The sequence below is a fragment of the Platalea leucorodia genome (assembly GCF_965183815.1).
Source record: "Platalea leucorodia genome assembly, chromosome: 1".
Classification (NCBI taxonomy): Eukaryota; Metazoa; Chordata; class Aves; order Pelecaniformes; family Threskiornithidae; genus Platalea; species Platalea leucorodia.
Genome location: NC_138823.1, coordinates 25,648,639 through 25,661,105, shown reverse-complemented (window position 1 = coordinate 25,661,105; position 12,467 = coordinate 25,648,639). Strand labels below are relative to the sequence as shown.

At 41.1% G+C, this 12,467-nt stretch overlaps 1 protein-coding gene across 2 annotated transcripts in view; it reads left to right on the top strand.

The window, feature by feature from the left end:
• Window positions 1–6,192, top strand: part of PTDSS1 (phosphatidylserine synthase 1) — a 32,270-nt gene extending 26,078 nt beyond the window's left edge. The window contains exons 11-13 of one of the 2 annotated variants that reach the window (XM_082325178.1): window positions 795–863; window positions 1,397–1,466; window positions 2,774–6,192. In XM_082325178.1, coding sequence (XP_082181304.1) covers window positions 795–863; window positions 1,397–1,466; window positions 2,774–2,883 — 249 coding nt within the window. In that variant the 3' untranslated portion in view covers window positions 2,884–6,192. Of the gene's footprint in view, window positions 1–794; window positions 864–1,396; window positions 1,467–2,770 lie in introns of both variants that reach the window. The other variant, XM_082325177.1, reaches the window with a different exon arrangement.
• Window positions 6,193–12,467: the final 6,275 nt, after the last annotated feature.

The following is a 12,467-nucleotide window of genomic DNA, read 5'->3' as shown; positions in this document are numbered from 1 at the left end:
TTGTTTGACACTGGAGTCTTACAACTACATAAACAGCCCTGCTTTATCAGGCAAATTGTTCTCACTCAGCCTGCAACTTTCTGTACTTTAGTGTGATTACTGCAAATGCAGCATGAAATGCCCATTTTATAATAGTAAATGGATGATTGTCTTGCCAGACTTCTCACTGATGCCAAACATGTTTTTAATGGTCAGTGAAAAATAAGGCATTTATAATGGGCTGACAGATAAATACTCCTCCCTTCTAGTTGGGAACACAGTTTGAACAGGTGATAGGGAGTCAGAATTTATTGTTCTCTTATTTAGCATGACGATTTTATTCCTGAAACTTCAGAGAGGAAAAGCATTGAATTGCTTCCCAGATCAGAGCACCACAAAACCAAACGTAACCCAGCCTTAAGCATGGGGCAGGGAGAAGGAGAATTCATTTTTCTCCCAGACTGATTGTTCCTGATAGGCACTTGTGGGTATATTATCAACTGCCTTTGTATGATAACTGCACAAGGTGAGGACAAAAGTCATACTGACAGTGTATTCTGCATATATGTGGGTGATCTGTATGTATTCTCATGCTCCCATTGAAAACTGGTCTGCATGCAGCATGGTGGTAGAATGTATGTGTACCTTGAAGTTGAAACACGAGTCTTACTCATCCTGACAAAAGATGCAGAGAGAAACAGAGCATGAAAGTCTCTGAATGCAGAATCTCCAGGGACTCTGAGACCTTGAACCAGCAGGAAATTTGGAAAAAGTTCTACAGATTATTTTTTCTTTTTCTTCTCTTCCCTGTTTAGGCCTTTACAACTTTCCTGTGTTTATATGGTATGGTTTGGTACGCAGAGTACTACGGCCACCGAGAAAAGGTACTTTATTAAGAAACCTGGTTTTGTTTTATACCAGAGTTAAATCTGCAAAGCTCCTAGATATTAGAATTCTTTACCAGAGCTAGTATAAATGGGGGTGAGGGGGGATGGTCCAGAGGCTAACTGAAGTCAATAGAAAGAACTCTGAATTCAGCGGGCCTTGGACAGATCCCAGATTACACTGTGGTTTCTAAAGAATGCGGTCCTCTTAGTTACTCAAAATGAGGCTGTAATTTTAGCAAAGCATTCAGGGATGAATGGTCAGCTAATGTTCCCATTGTACAGGTGGAATGCTAGGGGAATATTAAGAATACTTGGTTACACAACAGATCACATGGCAAGTGGTGCATTCTTACTGTATCATCTACGTTGTACCTTCTGACTAAGAAGGGAAAAGTCCTAAGTACTGACTGAATGTTTTTTGAGGACTTCTGCCACGGTTTAAGTTTACAAGTCTAATCTGCAAACAGGAGAAGTGCTGATTACAAGAACCACCAGCATCCCAATGACATGTGTCCTTCTTGTTTTTGCAGACCTTATCAGAAAGTGAAGACAGCCCATACAGTCCAGATGCTTCCTGGCTTCATTCTAAATTCAGTAGAGGTATTGGCACTTTTGCACCTATATTCTCGAAGTGGTAGCATTAAGGCTTAGCACTAGGAAATGAGGCTTGAGAAACTTACCTTGGAGACACCTGGACTTATTTAAACATCCCTGTAGGAGCTATGCAGATAAATCATCTGCAAAGCTATTTTGCTTTAGTGCATTTTTTCTTCTAACTGTTGGAAATGTATTTATTTTTAATGAAGCAACTGAATTTTTCTGCCATTATTCCAGGCCATTCTTGTAGGTTTAGGGCATTATGCATTTCATAACTGTTGTAGGCAGGTTTTCTCTCTGAATATTGCATGTTTGATTTGAAACATATGAATGTGAATTGTGTTTTTATTCCTGCTTGTTAAGAAACAGTCAAGAATGTGCCCTGGAGCTTGTGTGCTTACTGACACTTGCCTAGTCAATACGGTGCTGATGGTCATAAACAGCTTTCTCTGTCCTAAGCAAAGGCAGCCTCCTTCTCTGACTTCTTTTCCCTGCACTAGAAGTCAGTTAAGTTACGTGCCTCCTCCGTTAACTCTTCAGTGTGGTCTTGCTTATTGAACAAATATCAAGATTCACACCTGGAATTTATCTCTGTCAAAGTGTATGCTCCAGGTATTTGTATCGTTAAAAATATTTCTTATTTGTCATATACTTGAAAAGCACCTACAGCAGAGCTGCTTTATATTTCATACATGACTTTTCTGGATGCTGATATTAATTTATTCTCAGTATAGTAGATTTGTGCATTTGCACTCAAAATGTTTTTCCCATTTATGTATGCTGGAGAAACCTGGCCAAGCAAATATTTCTCTGACTTTCTGTTACTTCATTAATTACAAACTTCAGCCTCTTTCGTGTTTTTCTCTTGAATTCTTCTTTCAGTCCCATTGTTTCCCTCTGTTTTCTCAGAGTCAAACATGGTCTGTCACATGAAAGACTGAAAACAAGAAATGCACTCTTACGAGGATCTGTGACCACGCTTCCATAGTTCTTAGTTTCTGATAGTAGTACCTGCCAGTGTTAAAAATGTGGAGGTTTAATTATTGATGTCATTTAAAATGGAGGATTTCACCACTATATTCTGCTGTAGCAAACTTCTGAATTTTTTTGGAGGAGGAAGAATTTTACAGGAGTCTTAAGAATTGCTTTTTTTTAAAAAAAATAGGCCACTAGATGGAGTACGAGTATTGACCAGTTTGTATTAGCCTGAAATAATCCATACAGGAAACACTGTAGCCTTGCTGTCTGTTAGACAAGAGCTTGACAATGTCAAATACATATGTAGTCAAAAAATATTTATTTCTCAGCAGGTGCTGACAACAGTCCACCAAAACATTCAGTCAATAGTGAAAGCCATTCATCTAGAAGGAGGAATCGGCACTCCAAATCAAAAGTAACGAATGGAATCGGCAAGAAATAAGAATGGTCTCTGAAGATATCCTACAGTGTGACTAGAGGTGACAAAGAAAATCAGACCTGGCTCTGAATTTCCAAATGGAAGATTGATTTTTAAATTTAAAAGTTTAAAAAAAGGAGATGTCGAAGAAAAGGATGATCAAGATGGAGCCACCGGTGTAGTGGAAATCATTGCCTGCTGACACTTGCCATTCACTGATTTAAATCTAGTTTCTTCAGCATGTGGCACCAAAAGCTAATGAAGAGTATGCTGGAAAGAAAAGTAATTTTGTCATAGCAGGTACACCCTGTTTTGTGTTCAGGTGTTGCAAGTGCATTTTTAATATCTTAGTTGAGGACTTAAACACAAAGGTTAGTAAACTGATAATCAGTTGGCATAGGTGGTTGGATTTTTTGTTTTGTTTTACTGTGTGTTTTTGTTTTCTAGAAGAGTGTGCAATCCTTTGACTAAAAGCAACTCTGCCCTTCTTTCTCAGTCTCACAACTAAACTTTTCTATACAACAGTTAGTAAGTATTTAAAATTTCCATACTTGTGTCCATCTGCTTGCTTTTATGTAAAGGCTCTTTAGACCTGGTGACAGGGTTTTACCAGCAAAGAAATGGGTCCAGGTTTCTTGTAAAGGATGTGAAACTGATCTTCAAAGACAGTTCTTTTGTTCTGCGTTGTCCTTCTGCTTGATTGTTACACATTCAATTTCTTTTAAATTTTTAAAATACTTACCTAAAATCCTGTTGCAAAGTAGAGGGCCATGCCTCCTGCCCTCAGAGACAGATGTGATGTCATTTAGTAGTTTCTCCTCCTTCAGTGCAGTGTCTTTTGCATCTTTAAGTGCAAATATGTAATTTTTTCAGCTGTGTCACATTGTGTCACATCCCCTCTAATTTGCCTCTGCCTCAGCTGGAACCAGAAATCCCAGTGTCTTCAGACTGGTACCAGAAACTGCTTTGAAGGCTCTGATGCCCTACTAAGCATGGTGATAAGGCAGTTTTTTGCTGAGGCTGAGTTGCTTACTACTTCCATAAATGTAATTATTTGTGAAGGCTTGCTGTAGTCTTTGGTGTCTGAGAGGCAGCATGATATTACTGTGATATACCCCATTGCTTTGGTATTTCCTATCATGCAGTCAGATACCCAACAGCAAAGTCGCTCTTTCTTGCAGGTTTTTATTGTGTGGGTTTTTTGTGTTTTGTTTTGTTTTTTCAAATGTATTAATTCTGACATCTAGCAAAGTGGATAATTCTCCAGCAGTGAACGTAATGATTAAGTCAATAGGTAAACAATCAAGAGCAATCAGTTCCTGTATTAAGTTATCAAAATGTTATTGTGCCAATTAGATTTTGGGATTCATGGGCTTCAGAGGGGTAGATAGTTTAAGCAAGGATAAGTAATACCCATCAGTCTCTTAGTCTTCGTAAGAAAATGGGATTTCCTTTTTCTTTGAATGATGTTACTGTGATTTGCCACAGGCTAAGTACTTAAAAAAAAAAAAAAGGCAGCAGAGACTTTATACAAGTGTATGATACTGTAAATAGAAAAAAGTATCCTGTGTAATCCATTAATTCCTATGTGCCACAGATTATCGATGTTTTCAATGCACTTATGTGTTGCTGCTGAACTCCTCAGAGGGCCTTCATTTCCCACCCCCCTTTTCAATCAAACATAAAGTGTACAACTTGGGAAGTAACATAGTAGAAGCTGCTATATCGTCATTGCTACAGTGACATTAGATGTCACCTGAGAAAAAACGTTAGGAAGACTTTCAGGCTTTCCTACAGCTACTTGGTTTTCATTTATACTACAGCAATTCCATGTATTGCCTCCTTATTCGTAATGTACTACATATTGATGAATGTATTTGTAGATTTCTTTGGATATTGAGACTTGTTACTTTTTTATTTTCTTGGTTAATAACTCAGTCTGTGTAAGGCTGAAGAATGGCATTGTAAATTTTCTATTGATTCAATACCAAAGCGAGAGATTGGAAGTCTAATGGTTAAGATATTTTAAGTACTGTGGTTTTCAAAGATAGGAGCCTGTTTTATACACACCAACTGTGTATACAAAGCTTAGATGTGTAAGGAAGTGCTGAAGTACAAGATCTACTTGCCTGCAGGGACAAGCACACATTTTGTAAATGCAGACCTGGTGCTCACACTGCTGAACTGCACCCTAAAAATATTGGAAAGGGAAATATGAAGTGTCAACTTGCTGGAAGCTGACTTCTGTATACTGTTACAACAGCTTGGCCTTGAAGAAATGTTGTTTGACAACACCTTTAAAAATATTTCCCATGAAGTCTTTTTACTTTAATTTTTTTTGTGTTTGGTTGGGGGTTTTTTTGTGTGTCGTTTTGTTTTTTGTTTGTTGTTTTTTTTTTACTACTTTAAAAAAGGGATGGCTAAGGAGAGGGGAAAGTTAAGTAAACTATTCAAGTGCTGCTTGGAAAATGGCACTTTGTGTCCTCTGTCAGCAGTTCTGGCTTGAATTCACATGTGTTCTCACAAGTCCTCCGCTGACTAACAACTGTATTTTCAGACCCATCGTTTTGGACGTAAGCTTTGCGCTGGCAGGCATTGGAAAGGTGCTTTTGATCACTGCTGTAAAATTAGTGATCTCAATTCTATCATTTACTGCGCTATTGCTGAATTCTGTATGTGTGTAACACCTACAATGACAAATCAGTGAGCTGTTTAGCAACAAGCATCCACGTATGAGTTCTGCTGCTTGAACAGTATTTTGTAACAGTCACGGATGCACTGTCCTGTTTTTAACTACTTGTTCTGTCACAGCCTCTCATGCCTACTTTCTTGCTTCGGATGTTCTTTCCTTTCTCTGTCCTCTGGTGATCTCCCCTGCTGCTATGGCGAGATCTGAATTGGCCTTCCAGAGGCTGTCCATCAGTGACGTCGGTCATTGAAGGGAGGCTAATTCGGGGTAGCGGGGTGTAAGCAGAGGGTAGTGGCAAGAACTTAAGTAGTGGATTAAATAAAAATGGAAAGTTTTAAAATGCAAATATACAGTGAAACAGAGCTAGCCTTGAGTACTGGATTCCAGTATTAAAGTTGCTGCATAGATCATACGCTGCATCTAATTAAATATTTGGAGTGTGATTTCAACCGATGCTTTTGTTACTCTTCTGTGAAGATCATCATTTGATGTTCCAGCTGTTAAAACTTTAATATTTTTTACTTTGTTATCACAAGGGGACACAGATGTTACCATGTATTTAACAGTTTTTGAATAGAGTTGCTCTGTATTGATTGCAAAGTACTGTATTTTGCAATAACTCAGTAAATCAACCCATGTCGCCATTATGTGTGTTTGTCTGTATCTGCAAGGCATAAGAAATGATTACATACTGCCTTTAGAAGCTATTACATTTTATTCTATGTAATTGCATGCTGACAAATGCAGCGGTTCCTGAGCAGCCTACAGTGCATGCTAAGGTTTTGCTGTAATTTATTATTTCAGAGCAGCAGATCTGATAATATGAACAGTTACATTATGCCTTCTGAAGTTTCTCTAGTATACAGGATAAGTCTCAATTATTCTTTTTGGATTTGTTTTACTGTTGGATGGGAGGGCTGTGTTGCAAGATGGTCTCATGACAGACCTTTAAAGAAGAAATGAGACTTTCTGTAGAAGAACTGTAAGACAGGCTATCAGCAAGTAAACTTCTGCCGGTATAAAGGTGTCATTGAGTATCAGAAACACTTTGCTTTGGCTTCCACTGCTGGCATAGTTTCCACAACAGCAGTTTCCAGTTTTTTTTATACGTAAAGCGTATTGTGAGCTGTTGATTGCTCCTCTGCTGTTGGCACTAGCCTGATGTCTAATGTGTAAAGAAGCATGGCTTTCCCTTTCTTCCTCAGTTCCTTCTCTCTACAGGCATTGAATACTGGGACTTTCTGCCTTGCAGGGAAGGGCTTTTCTTCAATGTGACTTATCTTTTTGAATATTGGTTTATAGAGAGACCATAAATTCTGAGGTTGTAGTAAAATTTGGAATAGCCAGGACTTAGGCTTGTTCATCCTCTGGGAAGAACAGCTGAGAGGCAAGTGTTGAGTTTGTAAATCTCTTCTGAAGGGTGGGAAAATACCTGGTTAAACAATTTATAAGAGCCACCTCACTCACAGGACACTGCTTACTACATTGGAGAAGGCTTTTTTTATGTCTTCATTCTGATCAATTAAAGCATTAAAAATACTGGAAAAAACCTGAAGCATTGGAAGAAACTTCCTTTAAGAAGCAATACTTGAAAAATGTTCTCCTTTGTAAGCATGGTGCTCTGCTACTTCTGAAGGATCGCTCTTTATTTTGTGTCTTGGTAGTTGCTGTTGCAGGTGGAACTGTAATCAGCAGTGTCAGGGTAGGGTCAAATGAGCCAGACGGCGTCATTTCTGCTCAGTCGTCCTGTGGCACAGCTTGCACGCTATTTTGATAATGTGATTTGGCACAGACTGGAAGCTGGAGCCAAAAGCTGGCATGGTACTGATTGAAATAGGAATTAGTGTCCATGCCTCCTTTGATGTCTGAGTGCTTGCATTCAACTACATCCTGATAATGTGCCTGTAGGCCTAGGCACTACTCTCCTGTGCCACTGTTTTCCTGCTGGTGTTTCTCCATCTGACCATGCTGAAGCACTGTAAGGACTACACCATCAGGGGCTGGGGTTTAGCGCGAGGTTTCTGAGCTGATTTTCAAGGCTCGTATGCTCAAAATACCTCCTGCAGTACTCTGTCTCCCTCTCCCTTCAGGTCTGCTCTGCCTTCTAATCTACCCATTGTCACCACATAGTTTTGTTCTCCGGAGCCCTGGCAGGGACTGGTCCTACTTCAACAAATTAAGGTAGTTCCCTAAAGGTCCAGTTTCACAATTGGATAGAAACGTGTTTTGGACAAACACACAGCCCACGTTACTCACTTTGCTTTTGCTTTTTGCGTGGCTGGTCAGGAATTGAGAACATACATTGTTATTCAAAGAAAGCGGGACTCGAAAGCCACAAGCTCTTCATACAGTGGGCTGAAAGCAGAAGGACAACCAGACTGCTAGCTTATGCCCAACAAGATGCACGGTCTGTTATCTGTATGCCTGCTCGCGCATCTCAATGCTGCGGCTGCAGCTGCAGGTCTGCCTCGGGTGCCTCCCCCTCTGCTGGCTTCGTGTGTACCGGCCCCCTCGGAAGCCAGCTGATAATGCACGCTCTGCCTGCTCCCAGCTCTTTTCGGAGTTACTGATACAACTTTCATGCTTCTCCGCACACCTGGGTCCAGGAGGGTTTACCATTGAAGGTGTGAAAACAGATAGTAGGCTTTCAGGCTTTCTCACATTTTATATGGTACCGGTCAGGCCAATAACCTGCCTGTACCTGGGACTTCTAGGCATAAACCACTAGGCTGGCTCTAGAAACCTAGTTTCAGTCCAGAAGAAGTACTTTTACTTGTTTTTTCTGTTTTCTGGATGATTTCAGACCTGCTGTTGCCTTTGGCAATGTACAGTTTGCTATACATCTGCAGAACATCATGGAGAGCAGATCCTGCACAAGTCTTCTGTAGTGTGTTTTTCACCTCTCTGTTCACTCTGGACAGCTGCTCAGCAGAATTTATCAAGCTCCCTCATACTCTAAAGGGATCAATTTTTATTTCCAGCTCTTTCCTATGTCTTTAATTCAGACTGTATCTTCTTGTGTTTCTGTCATCTCTCAGTAAAAGACCAGAATTGGTCTCTCATGCTCGGACTTTGCTTCTGTCACAAAGGAGCAGTCCTGCTCTCAACAGTAGGAATTATATTATGGTACAACCAAGCGAGTTTTCACTTCAATTCAGAAAAAAAGGAAGTCTGGGAAAGAATGTAAATTGTAAACATTGAATTCCTATAATCAGCAACAATGTGAGTGCCAGACTATACTAAGCATACACATAAGTTTAATTTTCATAGTTTTCATGGATCTCAGTTTGCAGATGATCATTAAATAACTGGATGGCTTATTTAATATTTTTTAGAGTAGGGAAATTTACAGCAGTAGCATTCCTATGGCTGTGCTCCAAAGTATGTTCTACAACTGCTGTGCCCTCCAGTTGAGTATTTCGGTGGTTCTCACTTAAAAAATGCATGAAATACTTTTGTGTGTGTATGTATTTATACATATAAATCTACCAGATGAACTTTCTCTTCAAAATGCTCAGGGCGTGGTTGAGTGTAGTCTCTGTGACGATGACTGCTGCGCGCCTGGACATTTGGAAGTATCCAAGCCTGTGTGTACCTCTATAACGTCCAGGAGAATTAGGCATTAATCTCAATTGCAGCCCCTAGGTGATGCTATAACACAAACACACAGAGAACATGACCTGGATTTTCAAATGTTGCTTCTAATTTTGGGCTACTGGCTTTAGCCACCCTGGCTCAGTTTTAAAGACTTCATAACTCCTGTTGACTTTAATTACATGTGCCATACACACAGGCCTGCAAAGTGCCCGTGTTGTCAAACTTGCTGCAGAACAACCGAAGCAAAATAAAATCAAATGAGTACCTTTGAGGAGGCTTTTAATTAAAATCTTAAATGATAGCTCTAGTCTTTGGAGAGCAAGAGCGAAAGACTTCTATTTTGGTTTCTACCAAAGACACAGACTACCAATTTGTTGTCTAAGTGTCCTGATTTTGGTCCACGTTTGAAGGGAGCACTACTCTCTCCAGAGGATCTTTGGGATGAAGCTCTAGGCAGGGTTCCTCTGGCTTTCCTCCTGTTCCCACTGCCCTTTGTGCAGGGCAGGGACAGGGTGACCGCTGTCTGAAAAGGTGGTTTGGTTTTTGCTCCCAGGAACTCGGCTGGAGCAGGCCACAGTCTCCAGCACTGCGCCCTCACCTGAGTTTGTGGCCGTAGCAATGAAGCTGTGAGTTTACCTGCTTGCTCAGATGAGCCCGTCCCTCATCCCTGCCATCCTGTTTGGGAAAGGGAAGCCGCTGTGTGCGGATTATTATCGCTTGATGTCTTTATGTGGCTCTGAGTTTGGGATGTTTCAGTAAGCATTCAGAACTTCATACCATCTGCAAAGTATTCCCATTTTTCTCATAAGAGTCACTGAGCATTTTTTCTAAAGATTTGGAAAATCCTGTTAGTCACAAACCTCAACAGGGCACCGCACTTGAACCAATTACTGTGACTTCTGTCTGTTAACATCGCAATGTTCCTACTGGATAAGGTAAAAAAACGCCAGATCATTTAACTTGTATGTGGCCAGCTGAGAGAAGGAATTGCAGCCCTCATTCCTTGCAGGAGGAAACACGGTGTCCTTGCTATTCTCAATCTAGTTCTGTACAGGGCGGCCACTAGCAGAAACCTGTATTGGTTTTGTTGTAGCCTGGCTTCAGTACTTGATGGAGAGAAAAAAGAATACAATGAAAAATACCACTAAAGGACATATGTTTCCATTAATCAAATAAATAATGTGGAAGAAAAACAGGACCTTTTATTAAATGAGCTGAGATATTTAGGTTTTTTCCCCCCATGTATGTGCTGTAAAAGCCGTAGGTGATATATAATGATGCTTACAACTTTTTAAATATTCTTATTTCTGCCCGTTTGCTGACTTTGCCATATTTGGATCCCAAATCCGGATCTGTGCATTCCATTTGCCCACATTTAAAATGCATTTGGAATCACAGGACAGAGATCGGGGCGGAGAAACCAACTAGAGCTGAATTGCAATTTCCTGGTGACATGTTCTCTAAACATCCCAAAATATCTCTCAGGGTGAAGTGTTCCACTTGTTGACTTAAGGTTTCAGCAGCACACGCCGTTCATTCAGTCCCAGTGCTTCTCACAGGGACGGTAATATGATTACCAGTAATGATCTTTCATGCTGTAGAGTTTTCTTCTCGCGCTGCTTCCATGTCGAAGGAATTTCTTTGAAACAATGCATAGAACATTGCAAACTTGACGGGGGGGGTGGCCAGTAAGTTCATGTTATAGAGTAGAAATGGGGACAAAGGGTAAGTGACTTGTCTACATTTCCTCAGGAAGCTGAAGACAAAGAGAAGAGTAAGATCCCAGACCTTTGGTCCCCATGCTGTTACCAGAAGATTATCATGGGACTTGCTAAAAAAGGGCATCTGTAGTAAATCCAAGAATGTTATCCGCATCTCTCAGTCCCTAAAAATGAAAACATACTGTGTTACACAAAGAGGGAACAGGAGCGAGGTGACACCCTCCCTCAGTTCATATATGCTAGTCTTTGTTTTGTTTTGCTGGCTGACTTTAGTGTACCTCCCTTTTCCAATGAGCTTTCAAAACCAATGCCTCAGCTCTTGATTTGAAACGACTAACGGTAGGTCGAGATGTGTAGGGCAAAGTAGAAGATCTTTGGCTCTCCAAGGCATGCTGGGGCGCCGTGGTTTTGAACCACCCTGGTGGCTCTCTGCTTTTCTCGATAACGCTCGTCGTCTGATGCATTGGACGTCCCAAGGGATGACATAGGCAGGCCGTTTCGCCTTCTTCCCAGTTCACCAAGTCCAACGACCCTGGTTGAACCAGGGCTGCAGAAGGGACATCAGCCAGAGGTTCGGAGTGGGGTTCTCGTCCTGTGTTTGAATCGGAACTGATTTCAAAGGGAAATCTTAGTCCTTTGGAAGACTGTTCCCCCATGTACATGAAAAAATATCAGCTGGAAACTGTTCTGAAATAAATAACATTACAAACAGCGTTTTGGTCTCATGGGCTCCTTGCTGCTTGTTTGGGCACGTGCAGGTGCTGCACCCATTCTCCCTGTAGAGCCACACTCTCTACGGAGATGCTCCACATCTCTCTTGACGTGTGAGATTCGTTCGGACCTTTTGCCTCTCTTGGGTGTGTCCATTTCTCATGAGCCTGAATCAGTTTTGTCTCTCAGCTTACTGCAAAGTTGTCCTCGTTGTGGGCCTCCACAATGACCATCACTTGCTTCTTGCTCATCTGACCGTCCTACTCCTGGCGAGTTTCCAGAGGACTTTTCTGAGAAAAGCTGCTGTGATTAGCTGATAGCACAGTCCTCCTGTGTCTCTCTCAAGAGTGAATCTTTCAAATTTAGCTCTCATTAGCTCGGTTATGGAGATGGCTATGAGTACTCCTCGTGGCTGTTAAAACTGGCGTGAAATCCAGGCTAAGTACATGGGCCACGACTCCATGCCAAAGAATCACAGTATTTCCAAGCAACTCCTGGCTCAAAATTACACTGCTAGAAATCACTTGGAGCACCAAGCACTGAAACATCAATTGCCCCTCTGAAGACCTTGATATCTGCAGAGCCCAGAGCTGGGATAAGGTGGGAGTCTGGTCACCACATAGATTTAAACTTTTTCTTCTTTTTTAATGAACAACGCCACATTGTTGCAGAGAAACCTGTTTGCTGTGGGTTTGTGTGCCCAGGCACGCATTGCCTTCTTGCACCTGCATGAGGAAACTCTAATTTATAGAAGTGGGTGATTTGGCACAGTTCTGCCACTAATCCCAGGACCTTAAGGCCCTCATGGTTTTGCATTTATCAAAAATGCTGGGGGAGCTGATCTCCTCTGCATCATGCTGTTTTCCCTGTCTTGTTATAGCAAGAGTAAA